Here is a 27,386-nt window from a genome sequence, read left to right on the forward strand (position 1 = left end):
TGATATATTACATTTATTGATTTGCATATGTTGAACCCTCCTTGCATCACAGGGATAAATCCCATTTGGTTGTAGTATATAAATCCTTTTAATGTGTTCTTGAGTACGATTTGCTAATGTTTTGTTGAGAATTTTTGCATCTGTATTCATCAGAGATATTGTCTACCTTTTGATTTTCTTGTGGTATCCTTATCTGGTTTTGGCATCAAAGTGATGCTAGTTTCATAGTGTTTGGAACTGTTCCTTCAATATTTTGAAAGTTTCAGGAGGATTAGTGTTAATTCTTTAAATGTTTGGTAGAATTATCCATTGAAGCCATCTGGTCCTGGAGTTTTCAGTGTTGGGAGGTTTTTTTTGATGACTGATTCAATGTCTTTATTCATTATTGGTCTGTTCAGATTTTCAGTTTCTTTTTCATTCAGTCTTAGGTTTCTAGAAATATATCTATTTCTTCTAGGTTATGTAATTTGTTGGCATATAATCTTTCATAGATCTTTCATGATTCTGTTTCTTTTTTTTTTCTTATAATGTTTTTATTTATTTTTGAGAGAGAGAGGGAGAGAGAAAGAAAACACAAGCTGGGGAGGGGCGGTGGGGGGGGACAGAGGATCTGAAGCAGGCTCTGAGCTGATAGCAGCAAGCCTGATGTGGGACTCAAACTCATGAACGGTGAGATCATGACCTGAGCTGAAGTCGGACGCTCAACCAACTGAACCACCCAGGTGCCCCAATCCTGTGCATTTCTGTAGTATGTTTTAATTTTTTTTTTAGGTTTATTCATTTTTGAAAGACAGAGAGAGACAGAGCACCCAGGGGCGGGGTGGAGAGAGAGGGGGACACGGAATCTGAAGCAGGCTCCAGGCTCAGAGCTGTTAGCACAGAGCCTGACGCGGGGCTCGACTCACGAACTGCAAGATCATGACCTGAGCCAAAGTCAGATGTTCAACCAACTGAGCCACCCAGGCGCCCCTGTAGTATGTTTTAATGTCTCCTCTTTGATTTCTAATTTTGTTTGAGTCTTCTCTCTTTTTTTTCTTAGTCTAGCTAAAGGTTTGTCAGTTTTGTTTATCTTTTCAAAGAATCAGCTCTTAATCTCTCTCTTTTCTATTGTTTTCTGGTCTCTATTTTCTTCTGATCTTTGTTACTTTCTTCCTTCTGCTAACTTTGGGCCTAGTTCTTTTTTTTTTTTTCTAACTCCTCAAGGTGTAAAATTCGGTTGTTTGAGATCTAATTTATTTGTTTTTAATGTTTATTTATTTTGAGAGAGAGCGCATGCACCCGCACGAGTAGAGGGAGGGGCAGAGAGAGAGGACAGATAGAATCCCAAGCAGGCTCTATGCTGTCAGCACGGAGCCCAGTGTGGACCTTGTTCCCACAAACCGTGAGATCATGACTGGAGCCAAAATCAAGAGTCGGACGCTTAACCAACTGAGCCACCCAAGTGCCTCTGAGTGTATTATTTCTTTAATGCCTTTGATGACTTCCTGTTTGACCTAAGCGTTAGTAATGTTTAATTTTCAAATATATGGGATTGATTTTTAGCCATCTTTTTCTTTTTTTAAATTTCTGACTTTATTGGATCATCCTTAAAGGACAGAATTTGTATGATGAGTGTTTGGAATTTGAGGCAATTTTGAGATCACCTTCAGTCTTCCCAAGAATATCTCACGAGGATATTCTCGACACCTGTTTGTTTGCTTGTTTGTTTTTGGGTTTTGTCTAGTTCCTGGAACCGATACTTCACTCCACGTTTCTCCAGGGCTGATTGAGGTTGGGGAAGGGGACCCGGACCGCATGCTACTTAATTACCTTGTCAGGAGCTGCTTCATGAAATCGTTATGATCTGGATGATAATTTTTTTTAAGTATTTATCTGTGTATTGATACTTGACTTCTGCCACATATTTTAATAGCAAGAGCTTATGTAAAACATTTGAGTATCAGAAAAATTCTGTTAATAAGCAGTAGGTACAACTCACAAATGGAAGAACAGGATGCTTTTTCATCCTGGGGTGCCTGGATGGCTCAGTAGGTTAAACGTCCGACTCTTGATTTTGGCTCACGTTGTGTGATCTATCTCGCAAGTTCATGAGTTCAAGCCTTCAATCAGGCTCCACACTGATAGTGCAGAGCCTGCTTGTGATTTTCTCTCTCTCTCTCTCTCTCTCTCTCTCTCTGAAAATAAACTTTTTTTTTTAAGATGCTTTTTCATCCTCCAGGTGGTTGCTGTTAGTTTTGTAACAACTGTTTTTCTGGACTTTGTCTTGTCAATTCTTGATCTAGAGTAGAAGAGGGCAATCTTTTTCTGTCAAAGGCCAGATACTAAATGTTACATTTCATGAACCAGATGGTCTGTTTCATAACTACTCTACTAGGTGTTATAGCTCAAAAGCAACCACAGGTAATATAGAAGCAAAAGGACATGGCTGTGTTCAAATAAAATTTAATTTATAAAAACAGGTGGCAGGCTGGATTTGGTCCATGGGTTGTAATTTACCGACCCCTGACTAGAATTTTTTATATATAATTTCGTCATTGATCTACTAGTAGTCTAGAAAATTTCTCTCAACAGATATTGAGGCAATCTTTAGACAGGGAAGGTGGTGGAGAGGCTTAGAGCCAAGGCCACTGGCATGCTGACTCTCAGGGCAGGAACAGAGTCTAGATTTTCAGGAGGAAGAATGGGGCAGGTATAGGGCAATCCCTATGCCCTAGAGCATCTCAAATCCAAGGGTACCGGAAGCCATATTTCCGTGAGTTGATTGTATTTGTTTTGCCTGTTTCAGCAGAGTGAACTTTGTATAAAAATAAGTTTTTTGGGGGCGCCTGGGTGGCTCAGTTAAGCGTCTGACTTCAGCTCAGGTCATGATCTCACCACCTGTAGGTTCGAGCCCCGTGTTGGGGGCTGTGCTGACAGCTCAGAACTTGGAGCCTGCTTCAGATTCTGTGTGTGTGTGTCTCTCTCTCTCCCCCTTCCCCCACTTGCTGGCTCGCTCTCTCTCTCTCTCTCTCTCTCTCTCTTTCTCTCTCAAAAATAAATAAATATTTAAAAATATTTGTTTTAAATAAGTTTTCTCTGTAGTAGCCTCATCTCTTCTCAGAGTTGGGCTCCCTCACCATGTTAAAAAAATGAGAACAAGTGTCTCTAGGCCCTTTGAACAATAAGAGAGTACACATCTTTAGGTTTGAAAAAGGGGGAAGGATTGTCCAGACCAGAAGGACAATAAGAAGTTTCTTATCACAAACGTTTAGTTCCAGAAAAGGGGACGGGGAAAGCTCTACACCATACAGTTATGGTGTCAGAGGGCTAGCTTCCTCTTCTGAGTCTCTTCCCGATGCCCATCAGGAGAAACCAAGCTTGTGCTCATCACCTGCAGTGAACATACGCTGTTCTCCTTTCATTTGATGTTCCATCTCTGAAAGCTCTAGCTTTTTATAGATTTGAAGGCTGTTTCTCGAATCTTCGGAGTGTGTATTTTCAATAGCTTTAGAACTTAGCCCGTAATTATGAGTGTTACCTTGATCAGCTTGTTTGAATGGCAGATACTCTTCCTGTGAGTGCAGCGAACCCCATTGTCTCTATGTATCTGCCTGTGCCTCACCACTGAGTAAATCCTATCTTTTCTTGTTTCAGTAATTGTGGCCTCTTCAAATGGGAACGAGATGGAATGCTAAAGGTAGGTCATTTGCAAGGTGACCGATTTTAGTGACCCATGCAAATAATGTTGACCAATTTTTTTTTTTTACTAAACTGTTTTCATTTTTCTAGGAAAAAACAGGCCCAAAGATAGGAGGCGAAACCCTGTTACCAAGAGGAGAAGAACATGCCAAATTTCTGAATAGCCTTAAATAGCCCTAACTTCAAACAGGTACCCACGACCTATGTTATTTCTTGTGGGTCTGGAGGGGCAAGGGTGTTGGCTCTGTATCACTCAGGTTCTGATTGGCACAGTCCAAACATGTGTTACGCCTACAAGTTCTGCCTACCTATTTTGTTTCGGGTTGGCTTAACGCCAAATTTAACGCTGGCTTTTCATTGGTAAATCAAAAAACCATCGTCTTCCCTGTTCTCACTACTGATGGCTCCATTCATGCAAATTCTTTGCCCAGAAACTATGTGTCTTGGGCTATAGAGTGTCCAGTGTTGCTTCTTTACCGAAATAAGGTTCTAATATTTGCATGGATGCACAGAGGCAAAAGAATTAATTTAGCTTCCAGGCTTCAGTTTTCCCATCTGGAAAATGAGGGGACTTGGAGTAAATGATTTTGAAGTGTATCTTTCAGGACTCAAATTCTACAAATAATGTTTCCTAGAAAAAATAAATTATCTTTACCATATAGATAATTATAGTCACCATTGATATTAAGGCCAGGTTCCTTCTTTCATTTCTGTTGTTACCTCTTTCTTGTTTTTTCAAATTGATTAATTCACTGAATCATGTAGCATTTAATTCGTATCTAGATGGTTCTCTGTGCTTTTACAATATTGTAGTACTCAAAACTATGGTTTTTAATGGCTCATTTAGAGTAGATTTTGTTTGTCCCATAAGCTTGAAACAGAGTTATGTATTTGAAGAAGGTCACAACTGAGTGGCTGCTGACTTGAACTCCAGGCTGCTCCTTGAGCAATCCCCTTCCTATGAAAGACACACGGTCCTGTTTGAACCTAGGGTGCCATTAGAGTCCCCGTTCCCTTATGTATGGTATATTGTACAGAAGTACTGTAATATTCTTGTAAAGGTTGATGGTGAGCTGAATGCCTTCCTTTTTTATAATTTGATTTTAATTTTTAAATAATTTAAAAATATCACTTAAATACTTCTCAGTTACTCTAGATCTTGGGGGAGCTTTCATTTGAGGTCTTTTGTGTATATGTTTCTTCAAGTATTCAGGGATAAGAAGGGGTGGGTGGGCCAGAAGGGGGACTTAGTTGCTTGCATTGTAGATACACTTCATCATTGAGATCAGTCTTTTAATACTATCCTTTTTATCAATGTATTAAATGCTTTTATATAAATCCAAAATATGTGTTTAATTTTTCCTTACTCAGCTGTTGGCAATATAGGGTTTATTATATATTCATAGGCCATCCAAACAGAGTTAAAATGCAGTGATCTAGAATAGCAAACAAAAATTGTACCTCACAGAAAAGTAGTTGACCTGAATGTCCTATCACAGCAGATTGAGTTTCAACATTTTAAAATATTAACTTTTAAAAACATTACAAGTTGGGGGAGCCTGGGTGGCTTAGTCGGTTAAGCATCCAACTTTTGATTTCAGCTCAGGACTAACTGTGTTAGTCCTCCAGATTTGTTCTTTTTTAAATTTGTTTTGGCGGTTCTAGGTCCTTTGCATTTCTGTGTAAATTTTAGAAGCAGCTTGTTGATTTCTACTCTAAAAACGCTTCCTGGAATTGGTATTATGACTGTTTACTCTGTGGATCGATTCGGGGGAATTGCCATCTTAAGGCATTCTGTGAACATAATACATCTCTCCATTTATTTAGGTCTTTAATTTTTCTCAGCAATGTTTGGTAGTAATAGTGCCTGCCCCAGCCTGTGAATAACCAGTGTTATGGTTGGACTGGCTGTTGTGAATCCTATTACGATTGCAAGATGTCCTTCAAGCAAGAACCATGAGCAATCTTTGAGAAAATAAAGGTTTGCTAATTATAAGACCTGGAAATTACATAGCACCCCTGGGGCCAAACAGCCAGGTCTGGGGTACAAGGAGCGCATGTGGGCAAGGGACTCCGAGGTCAAGGGTGGGGATCTAGGATTTCGTGGGCTCACACTTTACTGGTGAATTTAAAACATAAGAGCAGGATTTTAAAGTACTCGGAGAGAAAAATGAAGTGGTCAGTTAGAGACATAAACCAAAATCTCGAAAACAAAGGACTGTCCGTGAGAGGGAGTAGCCTGGCTCTTGAATCTACTGGTGAAGCTGGCACTGTGTTTGTCTGAGATGGTTGTCTTTGCATTGGGTGTCTCATCAAAGTTTAAGTTACACACTTGGATTACAGAAAAGAAAGCAACTGTCAAAGTTAACATTATACGTAGTTTTCGTGTACAGATCATATATGTATTTCGTCACGTTTTTTTTTTTTTAATTTTTTTAAATGTTTTTTATTTATTTTTGAGACAGAGAGAGACAGATCATGATGAGCAGGGGAGGGGCAGAGAGAGAGGGAGACACAGAATCTGAAGCAGGCTCCAGGCTCTGAGCTGTCAGCACAGAGCCCGATGTGGGGCTTGAACTCACAGACTGTGAGATCATGACCTGAGCTGAAGTCGGATGCTTAACCGACTGAGCTACCCAGGCGCCCCTTGTCATGTTTATTTCTAAATGTGTTACAGTTTTGATGATATTGTAAGGGCTACTTTCTGCATTGTAATTCCCACTTATTACTTACTAGTATATAGAAATGGAATGCATTTTTGTCAGTTGACCTTGTATCCTGGGACCATGTTTAGCTTACATATGAGTTTAACAACGTTTTTATAGATTCCTTAGGATTATCTGTGTTGGATCATGTTGCCTGAGAAGTTTTAACACTTCAGTTCCTGTCTATGACTGTTTTTTGTTCCCAAAGAGGAAAGCATTTTCTTTCACCATTAAGTATCAAGGGTGTATTCTGAGTAGGGTTGGACAAGAAGATCTGTAAATAATGGTGTGTTTGTCTTCTCATACATTCCCTAGTGATGTTATTAGTTGAGTACCAATGGGCCGGGCCTTGAGAAGGGGCAGGCCATATCAAGTCCTGGGTTGAGTACATTTTTCAGGTTGTGATGAACTTTATCTTAGCATAAGTAACTATTACACCAAAATAAACTACAGTGATGTCTGATTGTGTCATTCAAGCACCTTGAGTTTAAGGGACAGGAAGAGTGTCTTCAGTGATTTACTAAAGGAATGAGCTTTTTTTTTTTTTTTCTTCTTTTTTGAACAGTGATTTCAGGATACCAATTTAAGGGTATATTTGGGTTATCTTACAAAACAGAAAACATCTTGCTCTTTGGTACCATAATTCTGTGCTGGCTGCGTGACAGACAACCAAACACGAGCTAATAAAATCCTAACCCAGTGCACCCTGACCTCAGTGCCTCATATTCATGAGGTTGCAGGTTTTATTTAGGAAAGTTTTAAGTTTGGGGGCCTCCTCCCTAAATGATTCAGACTCACTAGTGTGTTATTTGAGACTCATTACTACTGGTCTAAATTAATGAGAAGTTATGTGAAAAAACACTTTTCTCCTTTGTTTTACATATTAAGTGAATGTTCTTTTCAGGCATATCCCTGAAACATTGTCATTCCCTTACAAAGCTCTCTCCTTGCAAAGCTTTGTGAAAACTTCTTCAAGAAAGCTTTGTGAAAACTTTTAAGTTTATTTACTTTGAAAGAGAGAGTGCAAGTAGGGGAGGGGCAGAGAGAGAAGGAGAGAGAGAATTACTAAGGTGACAGTGCAGAGCCCAATGTGGGGCTCAAACCCACAAACTGCAAGATCATGATCTGAGCCAAAGTCAGATGCTTAACCGACTGAGCCACCCAAGTGCCCCAACTTTGTGAAACCTTATTAATCTAACTATACAGATTTTTTTAATCATAGAAAATAGGCTTAACAAAGTAGGCATCACTGGTCAAAACTTAATTTTATTGGGGCGGCTGGGTGGCTCAGTCAGTTAAGTGTCTGACTTCAGCTCAGGTCATGATCTCATGGTTCGTGGGTTCAAGTCTCGCATCCGGCTCTGTGCTGACAGCTCAGAGCCTAGAGTCTGCTTTGGATTCTGTGTCTCCCTCTCTCTGCTCCTCCCCTGTTTGCACTCTCTTTCTCAAAAATAAACATTAAGAAAAAAATTAAAAATAAAACAATGTCCAAAATGCCACATGTTTGGCAAGTCCAATCTCTAAAAATACAGATTGCTCCATTACTAATTTCCTAGTAAATGTGGCCGCCCAGATTCCCATTCATGTTACCTTTGGCATGTTACTCCCTGCCCGGGAAGAATGAGTGAGATTGGCTTTTAGTAAATGAAAGAGTTCTGGGTGGAATTTGAAATCGCCAAGGTATAACTGGGCCCTTGTTAAGGATAGGGGTAAAACGAGGTAATACATTTCTGATTTCCGCCAGAGTGCTTTATCTAGAGCCAACATGCCCAGCATAGCCTTTGACGAGACAAGGACAAGCTGTTTTGTTCTTTCAAACTGGCCCCTCACCCAGACCATTGTTGATTTTTGACCTTTGTATGAACTAAGTATTCTTTTCTGCAGGCGTGGGTGGCTGCGGGTCTGGCCGCGAGGCAGAGTCCATCAGCTGCCAGCCACCTGGTTGCTAGCTCTCACCAGAGGGCACATGTGTTATTACCAAGACGAGCCAAAATGTGGCTCCATTTTCCTGGCTAAGGTGGACAGCAGTGCTTTGCTTTTTCTCTGTTGCACAGCTAGATGTGCAAACACGCACATCTTCCTCATTAGCCCAGGGTTACCAACATAAAAGTTCAGAGACTGGATCTGGCCAACAGACGGCAGTTTCATGTGGGTAAAGTGCAAGCTCTCCAGCACCCCTGGCCCCGCAGCCGGCGGGCCTGCCTCGGGATCGGAGCTGACGGTCAGCCGAGCTTGCGCTGCTCGGGCCCAGCTGTCAAGCCCAGCCAGCTGGTTGACCATCTCTTGTTTCACCTGGTGGCCCAGCTAAAGACAGGCGGGAACTGCTCCTCCATGAGAATGTATCCAGGTGTGGGATTAGGTACTAATGCGGAGCCCCTCCTGCTAGAGCAAGACTGGGGCAGGGGTGTCTCTGGCCAGCTCCGCCAAGGCTCCCGGAGTGCACATGGGCCCCACTGTGCCTCTCCTGCCCAGTGACCCAGAGCGGAACAGCTCTGACCTTTGTTCCACTGAGGCTGGCTCTTTCTCCAGTTTAGACCAGAGACGGGCGGGGGCGCCTGGCCGGCTCAGTCAGAAGAGCTTGCGACTCTTGACCTTGGGGTCGTGAGTTTGAGCCCCACATTGGGTGTAGAGATTACTAGATCAGGGATGTGAGATGGCAGGCAGACAGCAGAACTCCATTCCTTTCTGTTGAGATTTATGTTTGGAAACTTTGAAATATCCCTTCTCAAATAATCTGTCTCCTTGGGTAATAAGTAATAGTAATGAAATACTGAGGCGTCTGCAAAGTTTTTACTTTATACCAGTTTTTTCCAGTGCAGTCACGTTCTCATTTAAAGCTGCTGGTACTTTCAGTGAAGGCTGCAGAGAAGAGCAGGCGTCTGAAGGAGAAAACGGGCTGAGGGCAGAGGGGCGGCTGGTGGAAGTGTGTGTCTCCTGTAGACAGAGTGTGCACTAATAACCTGGGGAAGTGTGATGTGGACACTAAAGTGGAAGGTGACATTTGCACTCTGAGGGGGCACATGGCTAGTGTATCATGAAAGAGTTCCCCCTTCCCGACCTTTCCGCCAGTATCCTCAGTTTGCTTGGTTTAAGAAACGTTGGCAAAGGTGTCCATCTAGTGATGGAGAGTACATAGCCTCTTTGAAGAGAAATCCCATTTATCGTGTGTAATATACGTAAATACACACGTATTTAACGTGTGTAAGTTACGACTTACCATTTCCTTTCCAGAAATCTGCCTTAATAGAGGAATGGGTGAATAAAGTCTAGCATGTTCACTGATGTGGAGAGGGAACAAAGACACACACAAACAGCGCCACCCCCCTCCCCCCCCCTCCGTGGGGGCCATGTGATAGAAATATAAAATAGGGCTTATTGAGGGAAAACTGAGGCACACAGACAATCCCCTGAGTAGCCGTTACCTCACAGAAGTGAGCTGGGACTGGATGGAGCCGCACCAGCTCCACCACGAAGAGGCTTCCGGTAAAAGAATCCTGTTCCGTGATGCTTCTCCTTGCTTCTGGAAAGAAGCAAGGAACATGCCCGTGACAATATAATAATGAGCCGCTGGGTCAAGGCAAATACTCGGGTTAGAAAGAGGGAGCTTTCAGGGCTCAACTTCGGTCTCAGCCAGTTCTGTGTGGCCAAGATCTGCTAAGTGTCTCATTTCTGCACTGGATGTGGGGCGAGCCGGGTTTGCGCAATCACGTGTTCTGTTGCCTTTTAAAGAATGAAGTACGTGTGTGAGAAGAGACAGAAAAAGTGGAAGGAGGGGTGCTTGGGTGGCTTAGTCAGTTAAGCGTCTTGATTTCGGCTCAGGTCATGATCTCACAGCTCTGGAGGTAGAGCCCCACCTCGGGCTCCTCAGTGACAGTGTGCTGAGCCTTCCTGGGATTCTCTCTCTGTCCCTCCCGACTCATGCATCTCTCTCTCTCTCTCTCTCTCTCTCTCTCTCTCAAATAAATTTTTTAAAAAATGGAAGGATGCACCCCAAACGACTGACAGGGCTTACCTTGAATTAGGCAAGAAGGCAAAACTCCTCCTGTGTACTGGATTTCTTTCTTAATATTTTATCTTTAATCTCTATACCCACTGAGGGGCTCGAACCCACAAGCCTGAGGTCAAGGGTCCCACGCTCTACCGACTGAGCCAGCCAGGTTCCCTATGTGTCATGGATATCTGTGCTGCTTGAATTTGCTACATTGAGCACCTATTGTAAATGAAATAATTTCCTAGTAGAAATGTCTTGTTTAAAAAAAAAAAGAAAAGAAAAGATCCGGGGCGCCTGAGGGCAGGGGGTAGGGGAGATTGGGTAAGAAGCAGCAAAAGTGTAAAGAACATTTTAAGTGGTGAAATGGCAGTTTTCAGTTGAACATTTTGTGCATGTTTTTCCAGTTCTGAGGAGTTTTCATTACTCTCCTGATTTCCTTTTGGAAGCATTCTAATTTGATCCCACAGACAGCAAAGGGGTGTGTTGGTAGCACAGCACACAAGCACACGCCTCGGCGATTTCCTAAAGAGCGTAATTCGAGTATTCCGAAGGCTCAGCTGCCAGTCCTTAAGGCATATTCATTCATCAGAAGCTCGTCACGCCGCTGAAAAATTGGGCACTGCTTGGGCTTTGGTTGTGCTGGGACTTGTGTCCCAAACCTGAGTCTCCAAAGGGTGAATCCCCACACTCCTGAGAAGAGAACAACTTCTCTATCCAACCTGCCCATGTAACAACATTTAATGACAGGGTTTGCCCGGTGCCCTTCTTGGCTTCTGAAGGCCAGTTTCGCTCCTGCTTGGAGTTTTTGTAAGAAAACACAGGGCTGACGACTTTTTGTAAGAAAACACAGGGCTGAAGAGGTGATTTGGAAAATGCCCAATTTCTTAATCACTAGATTTTATCAGTCTTTTAAAGGATTACTTAAAGGGGCACGTGGCTGGCTAGGCCAGTTAAGCATCCGACTTCGGCTCAGGTCATGATCTCACGGTTCGTGGGTTCGAGCCCCGCATCGGGCTCTGTGCTGACAGCTCAGAGCCTGGAGCCTGCTTCGGATTCTGTGTCTCCCTCTCTCTCTCTGCCCCTCCCCTGCTCACACTGTCTCTCTCTGTCTCAAAAATAAATAAATATTAAAAGAGTACTTACAAATACATGCATTCATTACAAAAATGTCCTGATCTCACCCCACCTCTGATGGAGTATTGTACCACCGTTGAGCAGCTTTTCCTTAAACAAAGTCCCCCTGTGCTGCCCTGGGATCCTCAGAAGCAGGCTCGACTAGCTGGCCGGGGACCCACGTCTCCGGGTGAGCAGAGGGCTCAGGGGTGGGGACAGGTGTCCTTTGTATCTTCTAATCTACTGTGACTCCACTGCCTGCTGCACTTGTTCTTGGTGGTTTTGTGTTCTTAGTGTGGGATTCCTGAAGGTGGTTGGAAGCAAGGATGAAGCAGGGTAGATGCTGAGTCCGGGGCAGGAAGCAGAGTGGTTGAGAGGAGAAGAAAGGGGCACTGGTAGGAGCTGAATTGTGTGCCTGGTGTCCTAATAAGAAGATAAAGCATGTGGCTCCTGATCTTAAGATTTAAAAAAAAAAACAAAAAAAAAAAACTTAAGGGGCCCCTGGGTGACTCAGTCAGTTAAGCATCCGACTCTTGATGTTGGCTTAGGTCATGATCTCGTGGTTTGGGGGTTCAGGCCCCACATCGGGCTCACTCTGACAGTGCGGAGCCTGCTTGGGATTCTCTCCTCCCCCTCCCCTGCCCTCGCGCTCGCTTGCTCTCAAAATAAATGGACTTCTTTTAAAAAAAGTTATATCAAGAAGAGAAGAGAGACACAGAGACCCCATGACAACAGGTGCAGAGATTGGAGTGACACAGCCACAAGCCAAGGAGGCCCTGGAGCTGCCAGAAGCTGCAGCAGGCAGGGCAGGATCCTCCCGTAAAGAGAGGGAGGGAACACGGCTCTGCAGACACCTTGAATTGGGACCTGTAGCCTCCAGACCTGTAAGAGAATAAATTGTTATTTTTTAAAGCCACCCAGTTTGTTGCGCGTTGTTATGGCAGCCCTGAAGTAACCTGGGCACAAGGCAGAAGAGTGAGGTGACCCCCGATGCTAAATTTCAGCTCCTTTATAGTTTTGGCCACAGCCGGTCTTGCTGTAACCCTGGCTTCTGATGGATGCAATGAGGAAACCACAGTTGAACCTTGAGTCTCTTTGGAGACACGAGGAAGCCCCTGGGCTCAGTAACCATCCCAGAGAAGGGTCTAACCTAACCAGTTGTGTTGGCATCTCTCTTGCATTTGCGTGACTGCCGAGACAAGAAACTAGCGAACAGCACTCCTGGAGATCGGGCTTTCAAAAGCCCAAGTCAATGAGGGGGACATGTGTCACTCGGCTCCGTGTGAGGTTTTACAAGATGATACAGTGTTGACTCAGCAATTTTATTTCTAAGCCTTAAGCGAACACGTCATCTGTCGTCTTTATTGCGACCCTTCTCATTGTTCTACAGGACAGGAGTCTTAACTGTGGGAACAATGGCTAAATAAGGGGACGTCACTGAAGGTTTGATGCCAGGAGGCCCCGCAGGTGTTTGCTCACTTCAGAAAATCATCTGCAAAGAAGCAAAAGCCAGGCATCTTAAAACACCAGAACAAAAGGCCTGTGTGTTTACCACGGCAGCCCCCCTCCACCCCCAGTTGAGACCCTGTGAAGGGGCCTGCTGGTGTGGAGGCGTTGGTCAGACACCTGGGGTAGGTTTGTGAGTTTCAAGCTCCATCTTCCTGCTCTGTCAAAATGAGGTCAGATGTGGTGGCGGTTATAGAGATATGATGGATGCAGGCCGTCGTAATGCCACTGGCGCCATTGCTCAATAGCTTCCCGGCTTCTCTCTTCCTGTTCTGGGGAATAGAGGTGAGGTCGTCATGTTAGTACAGAGAGCACTCTGACCTGGGGAGAGCCACCAAGCTCTTGTCAGCCATCAGTCCAAACTGCCTACCTTGTGGTGACCTGAACAAACTGTGCCTGGGTGCACTGGTGACAGAAGATCTGAAGTGGAAGATGTGAGGGAACAGTGAGTCCAAAAGCCTCACTGGTGGAGTTGAGAGCCAAGCCCAGGCAGGTGAAAGAGCTGGTGGCCAGGAGAGCCAGTCAAGGTCTATGTGTTGGTTCAGTGCCCCTTCCCGTACATAATCACCAAAGGGGGACGGCCTTCACCAGAAATTGGCTCAAAGAAATAACAAGTAAGAAACAAAGTACAAAGATAACCCAGGAATAATGCAAAGAGATGATGGGCTTTATGGTCGAAAAAAATCATGGAAAGCAATGATTGTCAACTTCAAGCAATGGCATTATAAGGAATTTTTTCATCAGGCTTTAAAACTTAATGTGTTGTGTTTTTGTTTTTTTTAAATTTTGCTTTTTTAAGTTTATTTATTTTGAAAGAGAGATAGCAAACAGGAGTGCGGTAGAGTGGGAGACAGAATCCTAAGCAGGCTCCACACTTGTCAGCACAGAGCCCGATGTGGGACTCGAACTCACAAAACCGAAAGACCATGACCTGAGCCGAGATCAAGAGTCTGACACTTAACTGACCGAGCCACCCAGGTGCCCCCAACATTATGTTTTAAAAACCAACCAGAAAAGGGCATGGATGAAGCAAAGTGTGGGGAAATTTGATCATTGTTAATTCTGGGTGATGGTTATGTTGGGGTAACCAAGAAATATATATACTTTTCCATATGAATGAAATTTTTCAAAGTAAAAGGCTCTTGAGGGCGTGATTTTGGCATAAAAGTTGTTTTTTTCTCCAGGTCGTGCCAAACTCTTCTCACCCCATTACACTTTGACAGAGGGAAGGCCTCCCTGGTAAAGACCCAAAGACCCAAACAATGTAACTTCTGTGCAGGGAACCACATGTGGCTGAGCATCTTCAGCCAAGTCAGGTGTCACACAGCCAACTCCAGATGGCCTGACCCAGGCTTCTGGCTTTGAAGGTGGAAGCAGATCTGTGCTGCCACGCAGACCTTAGAAGTAGGGGCTCAGCACACTACTTACTGTGGCACTTTCAGAGGCAGAACTCAGAGGCATCTTTGCCTTGTAAAGATGGTGGTTTTGAGTAGAGGTGCAGCCAGGCACCACAAGAGAATAGGTCCAGTGTCTTAGATGCGCCGATGGGCTTTGGAGATGGGGTTCTCAGCCTCTCAGGAAGGTCACTCTGGTCCAGAAATCACTCTCAGACCACCTGCCTAAACTTCCTCCTTTGAAAATCCAAGTCCTTTCCTTTACCCATAGTAGTTCCTCAGCATTTGCTTTTTTTTTTTTTAACGTTTATTTATTTTTGAGACAGAGCATGAACGGGGGAGGGGCAGAGGGAGAGGGAGACACTGAATCCGAAGCAGGCTCCAGGCTCCAAGCTCCAAGCTGTCAGCACAGAGCCCGACGCGGGGCTTGAACCCACGAACTGCGAGATCATGACCTGAGCCGAAGTCAGACGCCCAACCGACTGAGCTACCCAGGCGCCCCCCTCAGCATTTGCTTTTAAGGGGTGGGAGGTAAACCTCAACTGGCAGTTATTCTGAGACAGGTGATGCTGTCACATCAAGATAGCCAACTGAAAAACTAAGGTCCTGACTGAGGAGAGTGTAGGGCTTGGAACGCCCCCCCCAGGGTAGAGGTCTTACCAGCCCGGCCCCCATGCAGGACGAGGTGCTCTGGGGCAGAAGCAAGGGAAGAGGAGGAAAACAGAAATGAGTTTCACTTCCTGCGATGCTCACCCACTCACTCTTGGGCAGGCTGGGCCCACTTCACCTCCTTGCCTCCTTCCTTTATCAAGCTCAGAAGACCTCTCCTGGGTTTGGGGGTGGGGGTGCTCTCTTTTCTCTCCTCACTCCATCTGTCCACATGGGCCAATTCCTAGATCAAACTGAGTCCTCAAGACCTCTCTGCACGTGATCCTCCTTCATTTCTAAGAACGTTGCTTTGCTGGCAAAACACCTTGGTTCAAATCCCTGACTAGCTATGGCACCTTGGATATTTAGGGATCCTTTCTAAGCCTGAGTGTTTAAAACTAAAAAACAAATTATTAAGGCCTGAGAGGCTGGTTGTCAGGGTTGGAGGGTTCAGAACAGTGCCCAACAGAGCAAGTACTCCGCCAGTAATCACAGCTCTGTCACTACAGTCCCCATAGGCCTGAGCCCCCTGATCACTGTCTCCTCTGCCTTTAGTAGAGGACTTGTCATCCCGGAGTGCCTGGCCCCTCACCCTAACTCATCGTGAAAGGGAAAACAGTGAGTGTTCTCCACCCAGATGCGAGGGATTTGAACCTGAAACATTAAAGATGTACAAAATAAAGTGCTAAAAAAACAAAACAAAAAACTGAAGGAATTTTGCAGGCCATATACTCATTTTTTAAATGCCTCTCCCAACTGTTCACCAAGGTAAACACATATCCAACAGAAATATTTCCCTCTGAGTCGAGACAGCTTGAACTTGGTCTTGATGTTACCAGGAAAGCTTGATTTGGCAGGATCCAAGCCCAATACCTCAGGGGCCACCTGCGAGGCAGTGGGCATGGCCTGCAGCCCTCAGGTACCTGTTGATTGTATCCTTTTCCTAAGAGATGCCATAAAAGGGCAAATCCACTAGAGCATACAAGCCAGGAGGACCACAACTTCAGAACTGAAATCACTACTTTCTCTAGCAAAGGTCATCTAACCTGGGGCCTTGTGTCCAAGCTCAAGTGCATCAGGAGCATTTCCATCTTAATGGTTGAGGAAAGACTCAAACCGACACACTCTGGCCAGCCAGTCAGGCCTATTAAATGTTCCTACACATTTTTGCTCCGGGTACCACTTGAGTACGCTTAATAGATGCAAAGTCAAATCCCACCCCATGGGAGACTGATTCAAAGACAGAACCTCCTTCTGCCCATGCCCATACCCAGCTGCCTCCATGGAGGACTTGATGAAATCAACATTTCCTGAGGGAGGTAGGAGTCCCATCTGCCCGAGGGCTAATGGAGGGAATAAAGTATGCCGATTGCCTGATAAGAAGAGACTGAGGCAAAGGCCAAAGCCTAGAAAAGATATGAACAGCAACTGCATAGGACACAAGCAGAACACAAAATGTATGGTGTGTCTAACACGATGGGTGAGTTGCTTTCTGAGGTCAGGTTTCCTGGTTTGCTTACAGCCATCAAATGTTGATCAGAGTGAATAGGTAAATGAAGGGCTTGGTTTTCCAGAATGAGTAGTTCCTAGAGCTGTTGTATTGATGTGAAACCAAGGTACTTGAAAGGTATAACCCACGTGTACCCGAGCTAAGCCACTAGGTGTAGCCGCTAAGAGAACACAGAGATTCCCACGTAAGAGTAGAAAATAGAATCAGCTGAACATTCCCTGAGCCAGTGGAAACCTACGTGTTGTATCCTCTCTTCGCCTTCTCAAGGTCTACAGCCATGTCTGTGCCTTTCTTCCTTCAAGACTCCCAAAGATGTGAACTGAAAGAGCCTCTCTTCCCTCCCTCCTCTAATTAAAATTTAGGGATGGGGCGCCTGCGTGGCTCAGTCAGTTAAGCGTCCGACTCTTGCATTCGACTCACAGTTCGTGAGATTAAGCCCTGAGTCAAGCTCTGTGCTGAAGGCACAGAGCCTGCTTGGGATTCTCCCTCTCTGCCCCTCCCCTGCCTGTGCACTCTCTCTCAAAATAAAATAAATTAACATTTAAGTTGAGGGAGACATGGAGGCAACTTTTGATTTTCCCACAAAGGCCCACTTCCCCAACGACCCTGGCTGAAGAGCTCTTACCATCATTTTGCTCCTCCACGAAGTTCTCAAACTCGTTCCTTTGTTCCTCGTAGTACTCTCTCCGAAGCTCATTGGCCCGTAGCTTCTGCCTGTTCTCCGCTGGGAAAGGGCAAGAGGCGAGAGTTGCCTCCAAGAATGGGGGCAGCCGCACGCATTTAGGGGAACACTAATTGTTTTGCCTGAGAAACTTAACCTGGTTGGGAGGGGTTGTTTGAGAGGGAGAAGGATGGCAGTTTCGCTAAGATGGTTGACTCCTGACGCAAACTTTAAAACTTGAGGGACCCAGGAACTCACCCTCTCCAACCATGCCATTCTGCAAGTGAGAAAAGCAATCACTCATAAAATTAATGGTGCATCCAAGTGTCCTGGGCCAGTTAGAAACTAGGAATCCTGTGATCAAAAATCAGGAGGGAGTCATCAACTTAAAGTCAATTTCACATTCATACCTTCAAATCCACTCAACATCTTTGAGCACCTGTCACAGCCAAAATGTGTGTTAGGCACTGAGATTAAAAAGGCAAGTAAAAAAGGTTGTGTCCCTTGACTTTAGGGGCCAGTAGTTCAGATAAGGAGAAAGAAATAACAATAAGTGATGCCCAAGGTCACCTGGGTAGCTCAGTCCAGTCAGTGTTCGACTACAGCTCAGGTCATCATCTCACGGTTCATGAGTTTGAGCCCCACATCAGGTTCTGCACTGACAGGTGGAGCCTGCTTGGGATTCTGTGTCCCTCTCTCTGTCCCTTCCCTGCTCACACTCTGTGTCTGTCTCAAAAAATGAATAAAAGATTAAAAAAAAATCTTTTTTTAAGTCATGCCTAGTGGTTGCTGTGATAGATGCGTACACAGGGCACGATCATGGCATGAGTTAGGGAAATCTTAGATGATCCTTGCTATCCATTTCCTTAGGCAATTCCCTCCCTTTGTGTGGGTTGGCCTTAATGACTCTTCTACTGAACTGGAGGTGGCACACCATGATGGAATGTGGCTTCCTTCTTGGGCCTCTCTTGCTCTGCTGGAAGCCAGAGAACTCTTAGTTCTACATGATAAAATTGGAGGTCCACTTCTATGTGGCTGCTACACCAGTAGCCCCTTGAGCCCCGGTGGGAATCCCCACCTGAACTAGCACATCACACCTCACCACACCTCACACTTGAAAGTAGCCTGAAAAAACCATTCAAGATTATAGATTTTTAGGTGTAAAATAGTTTCCAGGTTCATCCACTTCTACCCTTAAATCTTGACCGCTTTGGTGTGAGGACTCTGGTTGTCTGGAGGAAGTTATCGAGAGCTCTCTTAGTATCAAGATATTTCTTCTAACTGGGCTTCAACTTGGGGCGCCTGGGGGGGCTCAGTCAGTTAAGCGTCTGACTTCGGCTCAGGTCATGATTTCGCGGTCCGGGAGTCCGAGCCCCACGTTGGGCTCTGTGCTGACAGCTCAGAACCTGGAGCCTGCTTCGGATTCTGTGTCTCCCTCTGTCTCTGTCCTTCCCCTGCTCACACTCTGTGCTTCTCTCTCAAAAATAAACATTAAAAAAAAATTTAACTGGGCTTCAACTGGACAAATCCACAACATCAGGAAGGCCGTGTCTGGTGCAGGAAGCACTGGACCCTGAAGGACACCTCACACCCCTCTGGCACGATCACATCAAAGAGGGGGGACTAACATGCTGTAGTTATTTATAATATATTACACTATATTATATTATTATTGTTGAACTCAGATTAAAAATCCAGTTAACTATGACTTGATCTCCATGCAGATTTCCTTGGGTAAATCCCATGTTTTCCCCACACTTGTGCCTTTATCCACATAATTGTGGGACTCTTGAGCCTGGTGGAAGGAATTTCCTTTCCCAAGCCTCCCCCGACCCTTGCCCAACATTCATACAATTCTTAGGAGGGAATTGAGGCTCACAGAGGTACAGTGACCTAATCGAAGTCATACAGTTGGTCAGGGTACAGCTTGGGACAAGCCAGAGCCCCAGGTACCCACACTCCACACCTTGGCCCAGAACATGCCTGTCATGGCACCATCTTCCTTTTGACCCACCTTGAGCCCCAGTGTGCTCCAGGTACCAGAAAGCCACTGAGGATGGGAAGGAAGGGGTTTGGAGTCTAGGAAGCAAGGCCTTAAGGAGACATCACCAATCCTAAAGAAGCATTTGCCAATCCTATGTACTTCAAAAAAGAAATCGTCTTCCCACATTGCCTTTTTGGAGCCGCCACAGATGAGACCTCTGACTCAGCAATGGCCAACAACATTTGGGACAAAGTGCCACGTCGACACCACATCCGGTGCACTGTGGGTGTCCCTTCTTAGGAAGGGATTAGTTCCTCCTCATGCTAAAAGGACCCTGCGTCTTTCCCCAGAACCTTCGCGATGTCAGATGCCTTTTTCCTGGTTCCGAATTCCAGTCTATCAGTGTCACATGCCTTTTACCCACCCTGAGACATGTTCGGGCTCTCCCGTGCATGGAGTCGGCCAAGTGACAGCAGGTGAGCTCAGAGGCACCTTGCGTGTTCAGCCTGTCCTGGACCCCCCACGACCGATGCACAGAGCTTCTGTTTGGGGTGAGGGGCCTCTGACTTCCCATGCCCTTTGTGGTTCTGAACCAGCTGATGAGAATGGAAACTATTCTCCTGTCCTGAATTCACTCCTGCTCCCTGCTAAAAATTTGCCAGGACGTTGCTTCTCTGATTTCCATCAAGGACTGCCCGGGCTCCATCCATCACAGCCCTTTCAGTGTTTCTTGACATTTGTTAACTTCTAAATCTCAAGTTGTAGGAGGCCTGGAGGTTTTCCCAGTGTGGCTAATATTTACTCAGTTGTGGGGGGGGGGGGGGGTGCGGGGAGGAATTTCATCTCCAAGCATTTTCATTATTTGAAAACAGTCCTGTTATTTTTACCGAGCAAGTTACCTTGCTGAGTGTGCTGAGGGAAACAAAGAGTTTATTCACACACACAAGTAATGATCAAGCCATAGACTTGGAGACAGAGCTCAGAGTCCTTGGAAGAATCTAGTTCAAGGGCAGGAAACTCAAATGCCTTCAAGGGTCAGCAGGTCATGGAAATGAGGGTCCCTGCCAGGCAGGGGACACCAGGACCTACTTCAGACTGAGGAGACACATTCCAAGCTCAAAAGCCTTTCAAATGTATTAGATACAAAATTAAAAAAAAAAAAAAAACACTGCCAGCTGAGTACCACAATTTCAGGGGCTTATAAATAAGGAAACATAGGCCCAGAGGGGAGGAAGTGGCCAAGGCCACTTAGCACAGCTGTCACCAGACCCAGAGTCCCAGCCCCTATTCCCAGGTGCCCTCTCCTTGCAATGCTGTTGCTCTCGCATGCAAGGCACTGTTCTATAGGCCAAAAAGCACACACTGAGATACCATGTTTCCTCTTGACTAGAACGTATTTCTCCTTAACATTTTAAACTTCTCCAAAATTGGGATGCATCTCAGCTCTATTAAGTGCATTTGATGTGGCACTGTCCTTTCTGTTCCCTACCCTGACGGTGTAGTTGAAGACGTGACCTGCCATCGAGGACGTGTAATTTCTAATTCAGAGCTGCTGTCACTTTGATACCCAATGGCCCAGTTTGAGCCCTCCTGGGTCCCTTGCTGCCCCACAGCCCAGCCCACTGGGACAGAAAGAACGGGTGGGGGGAGCAGAAGGCAGGCCTCCAGCATCCTTACCGTTGACCTCATCTTGGGATTTTGGGGACCGCTTGCCGCGCCTCTTGAGGAAATTTGAAGCATCTGATTCCTGCATGAAGATCTTCTGTTCTACATCTGAAACTCGAGAGAGGCCGGTCACGAGCGGCATGGGCTCACCAGGGCACCTCAGTAGCCCTGCACCCCGGGGTGGCCCTTGCACTCACCTTCCCGAACGTCTTGTCCTGCCTCCTGCTGGGTGCCCACCGATGCACCAGCGCCCTCCTGCAGCGCTGTGGGAGAGCACAGCATGAGGGCTGCAGCACCCCAAGGGGAACCTTCACCCTGAGCTGGGCTGGGACAATCCTTCCTAGGCACTGTGTCTTGCCCGGCCCCAGGGTGGGGTCCCAGGTCCCTCACATACCAGCCATAGAGCAGTCTCCCCAGGAAACCAGCAGGTAAGCTATTTTCTCTGTGTTCTATTGTTATACACACACACACACACACACACACACACACACACCAGACACAGTCATCTGCACAGTAAGCACCCCCTTTCCACCTGGGCCACCTGAGCAGCCTCACCTAACACCAGTGCAACCTGGAGTCTCCCCATACTCACTAGTGAGGAGCACAGCAGCTGAGAGACAGCAGGCAAGAAGCAGCTGTCTCCAGGCCATCTTTGGATGGGCTGAGGCTCTGTTTGGGAACCACAAGGCAGACGGAGAGGGTTCTGCAGACCCTGAAGCCAGCCGCCAGGTCCTCACTTCTGTGCCAGGCATGCCAGGGGGGAGGGACGCAGGAGACCCGGATGCCCATGGTGGGGAGTGAGAGGGGTCTCAGCCGCAGCTCCCATTGGCTGCTACTCCTGGAGCACTGGAGATGTTTTTGGCGTCCTGCAAACCTCCACTGAAGCAGAGCCTGTCGTTGGGGCCCCGGCCGAGACAGTTTTGAAGAGGCCTTTCCAAGATCCGCACCTAAGGAGTTGCTGTTGGAATGCCCAGTCCCAGACTCAGGATTTCAAAGAGCTCCTGGCATCTGCTCCAGGGTAGGTGGGAACTCTAGTCCTGGAGGCTAAGGCCTGCAGAGGGGGTGGGAAGAGGGCCTCAGTGAGAGACTTTGAGGTATTAGGCCAGGAGGGACCAGAAAGCCTGGAAGAGCCCCTCGGGCAACCCTCATGTGGATACATGGGCTGTTAGAACCGTAACCAGAGTACCCCTCACCTCGACGAGTCACCCAGCTGATGATGTTCCCTCCCTGTCAAGCAAAACACAGACCCTTGCTCTGGGGGTCCCAGCACCCTTCCAAGACTTAGAGGAAGAGAGGCAGTGAGCCTTTCACTGCAGAGGGAGAGCAGTGCACAGTGTGTGAAAAGCCCACAGCTGAGCATGGGTGTCTAGAAGGAGACAAAGGCACACCCCATGTGGGGGAGGAAGTGAATTCCTAGAAGTGGGAATGCTACCCAATCAGAGCTCTGTGGGGCCATCAGAACGCAGTCCCTCTGGAGATGTGTTCTTCATGCTCTCGTCGATTAGGAGCCAGCCTCGACTCTTACTAGCTGGAGAGTTGCGCTTTGGTCATTGTTGAGAGTTCTTAATGACAACCATCGCTAGGCCTAGAGCACAGCCCACATGTACCTGAAGGTGTGGGGAGAGTGAGGGCACCTGTGGGAGGCCTGTCCCCCAGTTGTCTCACCAGTGAGCTTCTTGGCCATGCCTGGGATGGCAAGGCTAAGTGAGGCCCTTTTGAGGAAATGCAGATAGTTCAGTAACACCAGAGCCCAGGAGCATGTGGAGGGGCTGGAGGTAGGAAGGGCCAAGGTCACAGGAAGGAGTCTCCATCTTTGTGAGGCACCCTAGTGTGTGGGCTGTAAGCACAGACCTGACCAGGCTCCCTGGATTCAACCCCAGCTTCCCACTTGGCCATCTGCGTGGCCTTGGGCAAGTCATTTGACCTCTCCGTGTCTAATCCCCTCCTCTGCCACGTAGACTGACCCGAGGATTGGAGTTAGTGCATCCAAAGTCCTTAGAATGGTGCCTGGCATGCGTGGATCACCGGATATGTGTTTGCTGTCGGGACACAGTCATGAACCATTGAATGATACTGAGCAAAGTGACAGGAGGGATTTTGTTTTTTGTTTTTTGTTTGTTTTTTTTTTTTAGGAACACTACCCTCCCAGTGATGTGGAGGGTGGGAGGGATTAGGTTAAAGAGCTGGGACTTAGAGAAGGCTTCTGCAGTAGTCCAGGTAGGAGATGGTGTCAGCAAAAGGTGGGGGGTGGGCAGGAATGGAGAAGACAGAGCACTTCAAAGACTGAAGAAAGAATCAGTAGTGGGGCGCCTGGGTGGCTCAGTCAGTTGAGCATCTGACTCTTGATTTTGGCTCAGGTCATGATCCCAGGGTCTGTGCTGGGTGTGGAGCCTACTTGAGACCCTCCCTCTGCCCCTCCCCAACTCACATACATGTGCTCTCTCTCTCTTTCTCCTTCTCTCTCTCTAAATAAATAAACTTTAAAAAAAAATCAGTAGGACTCAGCTAATTAGCTAAGGGCAATGGGAGGCTGGGAGGTGTGGATTTAGATGGCTCCCACGTTTCCAGTTTGAGTAGCTGGGGGGATGGTTGGCAAGACCATTTAATGAGGTGGAGAACATGGAGAAAGGGCATATCATTGGACAAATCAAGTATCCAACACTTATGGGATTCAAACCAGGTCTAATGTCAAATCCAGTGCTCTTCTCATTTTCCCACAACAATAATTTTGTGAATATACTAAGCCATCACCACAATCAATTTCAGGACACTTTCATCACCATACCCATTAGCAGTCACTCCCCATTTTCTCCAACCCCCAAAGCCCTAGGCAACCACTAATCTGCTTTCTGTCTCTATGGATTTCCCTGTTCTGGGCATTCCATCTAAATGGAATCATACAATGTATGGCCCATTATGACTGGTTTCTTTCACTTTAGATACTGTGTTCAAGGTTCATTTATGTTCTAGCACACATCAGTACTCCCATTTCTCCCTCATGCGGAATAATATTCTGTTGTACAGATATGCCATATTTTATTTATCCATTCATCACTAAATGGGCATTTGGGTTGTTTCTTCCTTTTGAATATCATAAATAAGGCTGATGTGGGGTGCCTGGGTGCCTCAGTCGATTAAGTGTGCAACTCTTGATTTTGGCTCAGGTCATGATCTCACAGTTTCATGGGTTCAAGCCCCACGTGGACTCTGCCCTGCAGGGCCTGCTTGAGATTCTCCCTCTCTCTGCCTCTCCCCCACTCACACTCTATCTCTCTCAAAAAGTAAACTTAAAAATTTTTTTTAAATTATTATTAAGTAATGCTATTATGAACACCCTTGTGCTGCATGGTCTTGTGTGGACATCCGTTTTTATTTCCATTGGGTAGATACCTTGGAGCAGAATTAGTTCAAATGGTACCTTCATATTTAACCTTTGAGGAAATCTCACATTATATTTTACATGTTCATTTACTCATCTTTCTCCTCTAGTGCTATGAGGTCTCTTTGATGAAGAGAAGTTTCTATCTTATTCTACTAAAATGATGCCCAGCACAGATGTACTTCATCAGTGTTTACTCAATTAATTAATGAAAATACTCCTGGGTGAGGGCAGTAAAAGGAAACATTTATAAGTTTATTTCAGTGGACAATTTATAAGAAGGTACACACACGGACCCAAAATTTACAAGTTAATGTATCCCTGGGTTCAGGATTGTTCTCAAGGTTAGCAGGAACAAATTTTGTGGTGCATTCATGGATTGATTAAAGTGCAAACAAGATGGCTCAGTTCAACTGAAGTTTAGACAGGTTTCTTCTTGATGATAGGCTCCCTTTTCTAGAGCATTTACTTTAGAAAACTTGAAACTGTAAATTCATTCTCTGCCCCTTTGATGTAATGCAGATCTTCTCCCAGTCTCTTGCTGGTCTTATAATCCAGGAATGTCTTTCTCAGGGACCTGGGAGACATCTTTTTGGAATGAAGACACCAGGGCACCTGGGTGGCTCAGTCAGGCATCTGACTCTTGGTTTCAGCTCAGGTCATGATCTCAGTCATAAGGTCCAGCCCTGCATCAGGCTCTGTGCTAGGCATGGAGCCTGTTTAAGATTCTCTCTCCCCCCCTCTCATTCTCCCTCTCACTCTCTCTCAAAAAAAAAAAAAAAAAAGGAAAGGAAAACCTCAAAGGAGATATCACCCCATCCGCCAATCCCTATGGGAGCATAGACACTTGGCTGTGATGGGCACCCTGCTCCAACTGTGAAGGGCAATTAAAAACTGCAGGTGACCACAATCCCTATCAAAACCACACCAACATTCTTCACAGAGCTAGAACAAAAAAATCCTAAAATTTGTATGGAACCAGAGAAGACCCTGAATAGCCAAAGCAATCTTGAAAAAGAAAACCAAACCAGGAGGCATCACAATCCCAGACTTCAAGCTATATTACAAAGCTGTAATCATCAAGACAGTATGGTACTGGCATAAAAACAGACACCCAGATCAATGGAACAGAGTAGAGAACCCAAAACTGGACCCACAAACGTATGGCCAACTAATCTTGGACAAAGTAGGAAAAAATATCCAATGGAATAAAGACAGTCTCTTCAGCAAATGGTGCTGGGGAAACTGGACAGCAACAGGCAGAAGAATGAACCTGGAACACTTTATTACACCATACACAAAAATAAACTCAAAGTGGATCAAAGACCTAAACGTAAGACAGGAAGCCATCAAAATCCTCGAGGAGAAAGCAGGCAAAAACCTCTTTGACCTTGGCTGCAGCAACTTCTTACTCAACATGTCTCCAGAGGCAAGGGAAACAGAAGCAAAAATGAACTATTGGGACCTCATCAAAATAAAAAGCTTCTGCACAGCGAAGGAGACAATCAGCAAAACTAAAAGGCAACCGACGGAATGGGAGAAGATATTTGCAAATGACATATCAGATAAAGGGTTAGTATCCAAAAGCTATAAAGAACTTCTCAAACTCAACACCCAAAAAACAAATAATCCAGTGAAGAAGTGGGCAAAAGACATGAATAGACACTTCTCCAAGGAAGACATCCAGATGGCCAACCGACACATGAAGAAATGCTCCACATCACTCATCATCAGGGAAATACAAATCGAAACCACAATGAGATAGCACCTCACACCTGTCAGAATGGCTAGCATTAACAATTCAGGCAACAACAGATGTTGGCGAGGGTGCAGAGAAAGAGGATCTCTTTTGCACTGCTGGTGGGAATGCAAACTGGTGCAGCCACTCTGGAAAAGAGTATGGAGGTTCCTCAAAAAGCTAAAAACAGAACTACCCTATGATCCAGCAATTGTACTACTAGGTATTTATCCACAGGATACAGGTGTGCTGTTTCACAGGGGCACATGCACCCCCATGTTTATAGCAGTACTATCAACAATAGTCAAAGTATGGAAAGAGCCCACATGTCCATCAATGGATGAATGGATAAAGAAGATGTGGTGTTATACATACATACAATGGAGTATTACTCAGCAATCAAAAAGAATGAAATCTTGCCATTTGCAACTACGCGAATGAAACTAGAAGGTATTATGCTAAGCGAAATTAGTCAGAGGAAGACAAATAATCATATGACTTCACTCATATGAGGACTTTAAGATACAAAACAGATGAAAGGGAAGGGAAGCAAAAATAATATAAAAACAGGGAGGGAGACAAAACATAAGAGACTTAAATATAGAGAAAAAGCAGGGGTGCTGGAAGGATTGTGAGGGAAAGATGGGTAAATGGGTAAGAGGCATTAAGGAATCTGTTCCTGAAATCATTGTTGTACTATATGCTAATTTGGATATAAATTTAAAAATAAATTAATAGAAAAAAATAACTGCAGGTGACCTGAGATTCCCCCTACCCCAGCTCTCAAAAATTCTCATATTCCTGTTTCAGTGGAGTTGAGCTTTGTGTCATTCCTCTGGTGTAGTATTCCTGGAAAAGTCTTCCTTGCCTGTTAGCTTTGCTTTTGCAGTTTTAACTTGGACCGGGTCATTGATTCAACCTATCACCTGATCCACCAGGGTCAAGTGGAAATGGCCCTTGAAAAGAGTGTGTCCAGACAAATAAAGTTACTATATGCTATGACCCATGGTAAGCGTTTTTCCAGAATAAATATTTGAAAGTCCATTTTCTGTACCTGACATCAAGAATACATTATGTTCTTTCATGATTTTGCATTCTCAATGGACTAATTATGTTCCTGAGCCCACTTTCCCTGCACATTTGGTAGGGTGAGTGAAGGATTATCTCAAAAGGGGGACTCATGACCCTTGGAACCAGAAGCTCCCTGGAACTCAACTTCCTCAGGAGCCCCCACTGCAGGTCTAGGTAAGCACTTTCCCTGCCACCTCCTCAGGTCTCAGGAGCAGTGAGAAGCAAACCCATTAGATGCGAAGGTGTATGTTTTTTTTTGTTGGGCAAGAGAGTGACAGCTTGCAAACTCAAAGTTTCAACTCATCTGATGTCCCTCTGGAGTCAACTGTGTCGACACAGGAGA

General features: G+C 45.6%; 2 protein-coding genes across 7 annotated transcripts in view; one reads left to right on the top strand and one right to left on the bottom strand.

The window, feature by feature from the left end:
- The window catches only part of MCM10 (minichromosome maintenance 10 replication initiation factor), a 107,431-nt gene that overhangs the window by 32,130 nt on the left and 47,915 nt on the right, over positions 1 to 27,386 (top strand). For 3 of the 5 annotated variants that reach the window (XM_053225292.1, XM_053225293.1, XM_053225291.1), the window contains exons 19-20: positions 3,634 to 3,676; positions 3,769 to 3,868. In XM_053225292.1, coding sequence (XP_053081267.1) covers positions 3,634 to 3,676; positions 3,769 to 3,852 — 127 coding nt within the window. In that variant the 3' untranslated portion in view covers positions 3,853 to 3,868. Of the gene's footprint in view, positions 1 to 3,633; positions 3,677 to 3,768; positions 4,338 to 12,177; positions 12,753 to 27,386 lie in introns of those variants that run through there. The other 2 variants (XM_053225290.1, XM_015067779.3) reach the window with 2 other exon arrangements.
- UCMA (upper zone of growth plate and cartilage matrix associated) lies at positions 12,791 to 21,822 on the bottom strand. Of its 2 annotated transcripts, XR_003425212.2 has the most exons (6): positions 21,448 to 21,822; positions 21,053 to 21,118; positions 20,868 to 20,963; positions 17,171 to 17,269; positions 13,114 to 13,265; positions 12,791 to 12,979 (listed from the first exon to the last, which is right to left on the bottom strand). XR_003425212.2 is itself a non-coding variant. In XM_015067782.3 (5 exons), exons 1-5 carry the CDS (start codon positions 21,605 to 21,607, stop codon positions 13,168 to 13,170), a joined length of 519 nt encoding a protein of 172 aa, XP_014923268.1. In that variant the 5' UTR covers positions 21,608 to 21,820; the 3' UTR covers positions 12,791 to 13,167. The 2 variants fall into 2 exon arrangements, 1 of the variants encoding a protein (XP_014923268.1); XM_015067782.3 differs by having other exon boundaries at positions 12,791 to 13,265; positions 21,448 to 21,820.

The sequence above is a fragment of the Acinonyx jubatus genome, chromosome B4, assembly GCF_027475565.1.
Source record: "Acinonyx jubatus isolate Ajub_Pintada_27869175 chromosome B4, VMU_Ajub_asm_v1.0, whole genome shotgun sequence".
In the NCBI taxonomy this organism is placed as follows: domain Eukaryota; kingdom Metazoa; phylum Chordata; class Mammalia; order Carnivora; family Felidae; genus Acinonyx; species Acinonyx jubatus.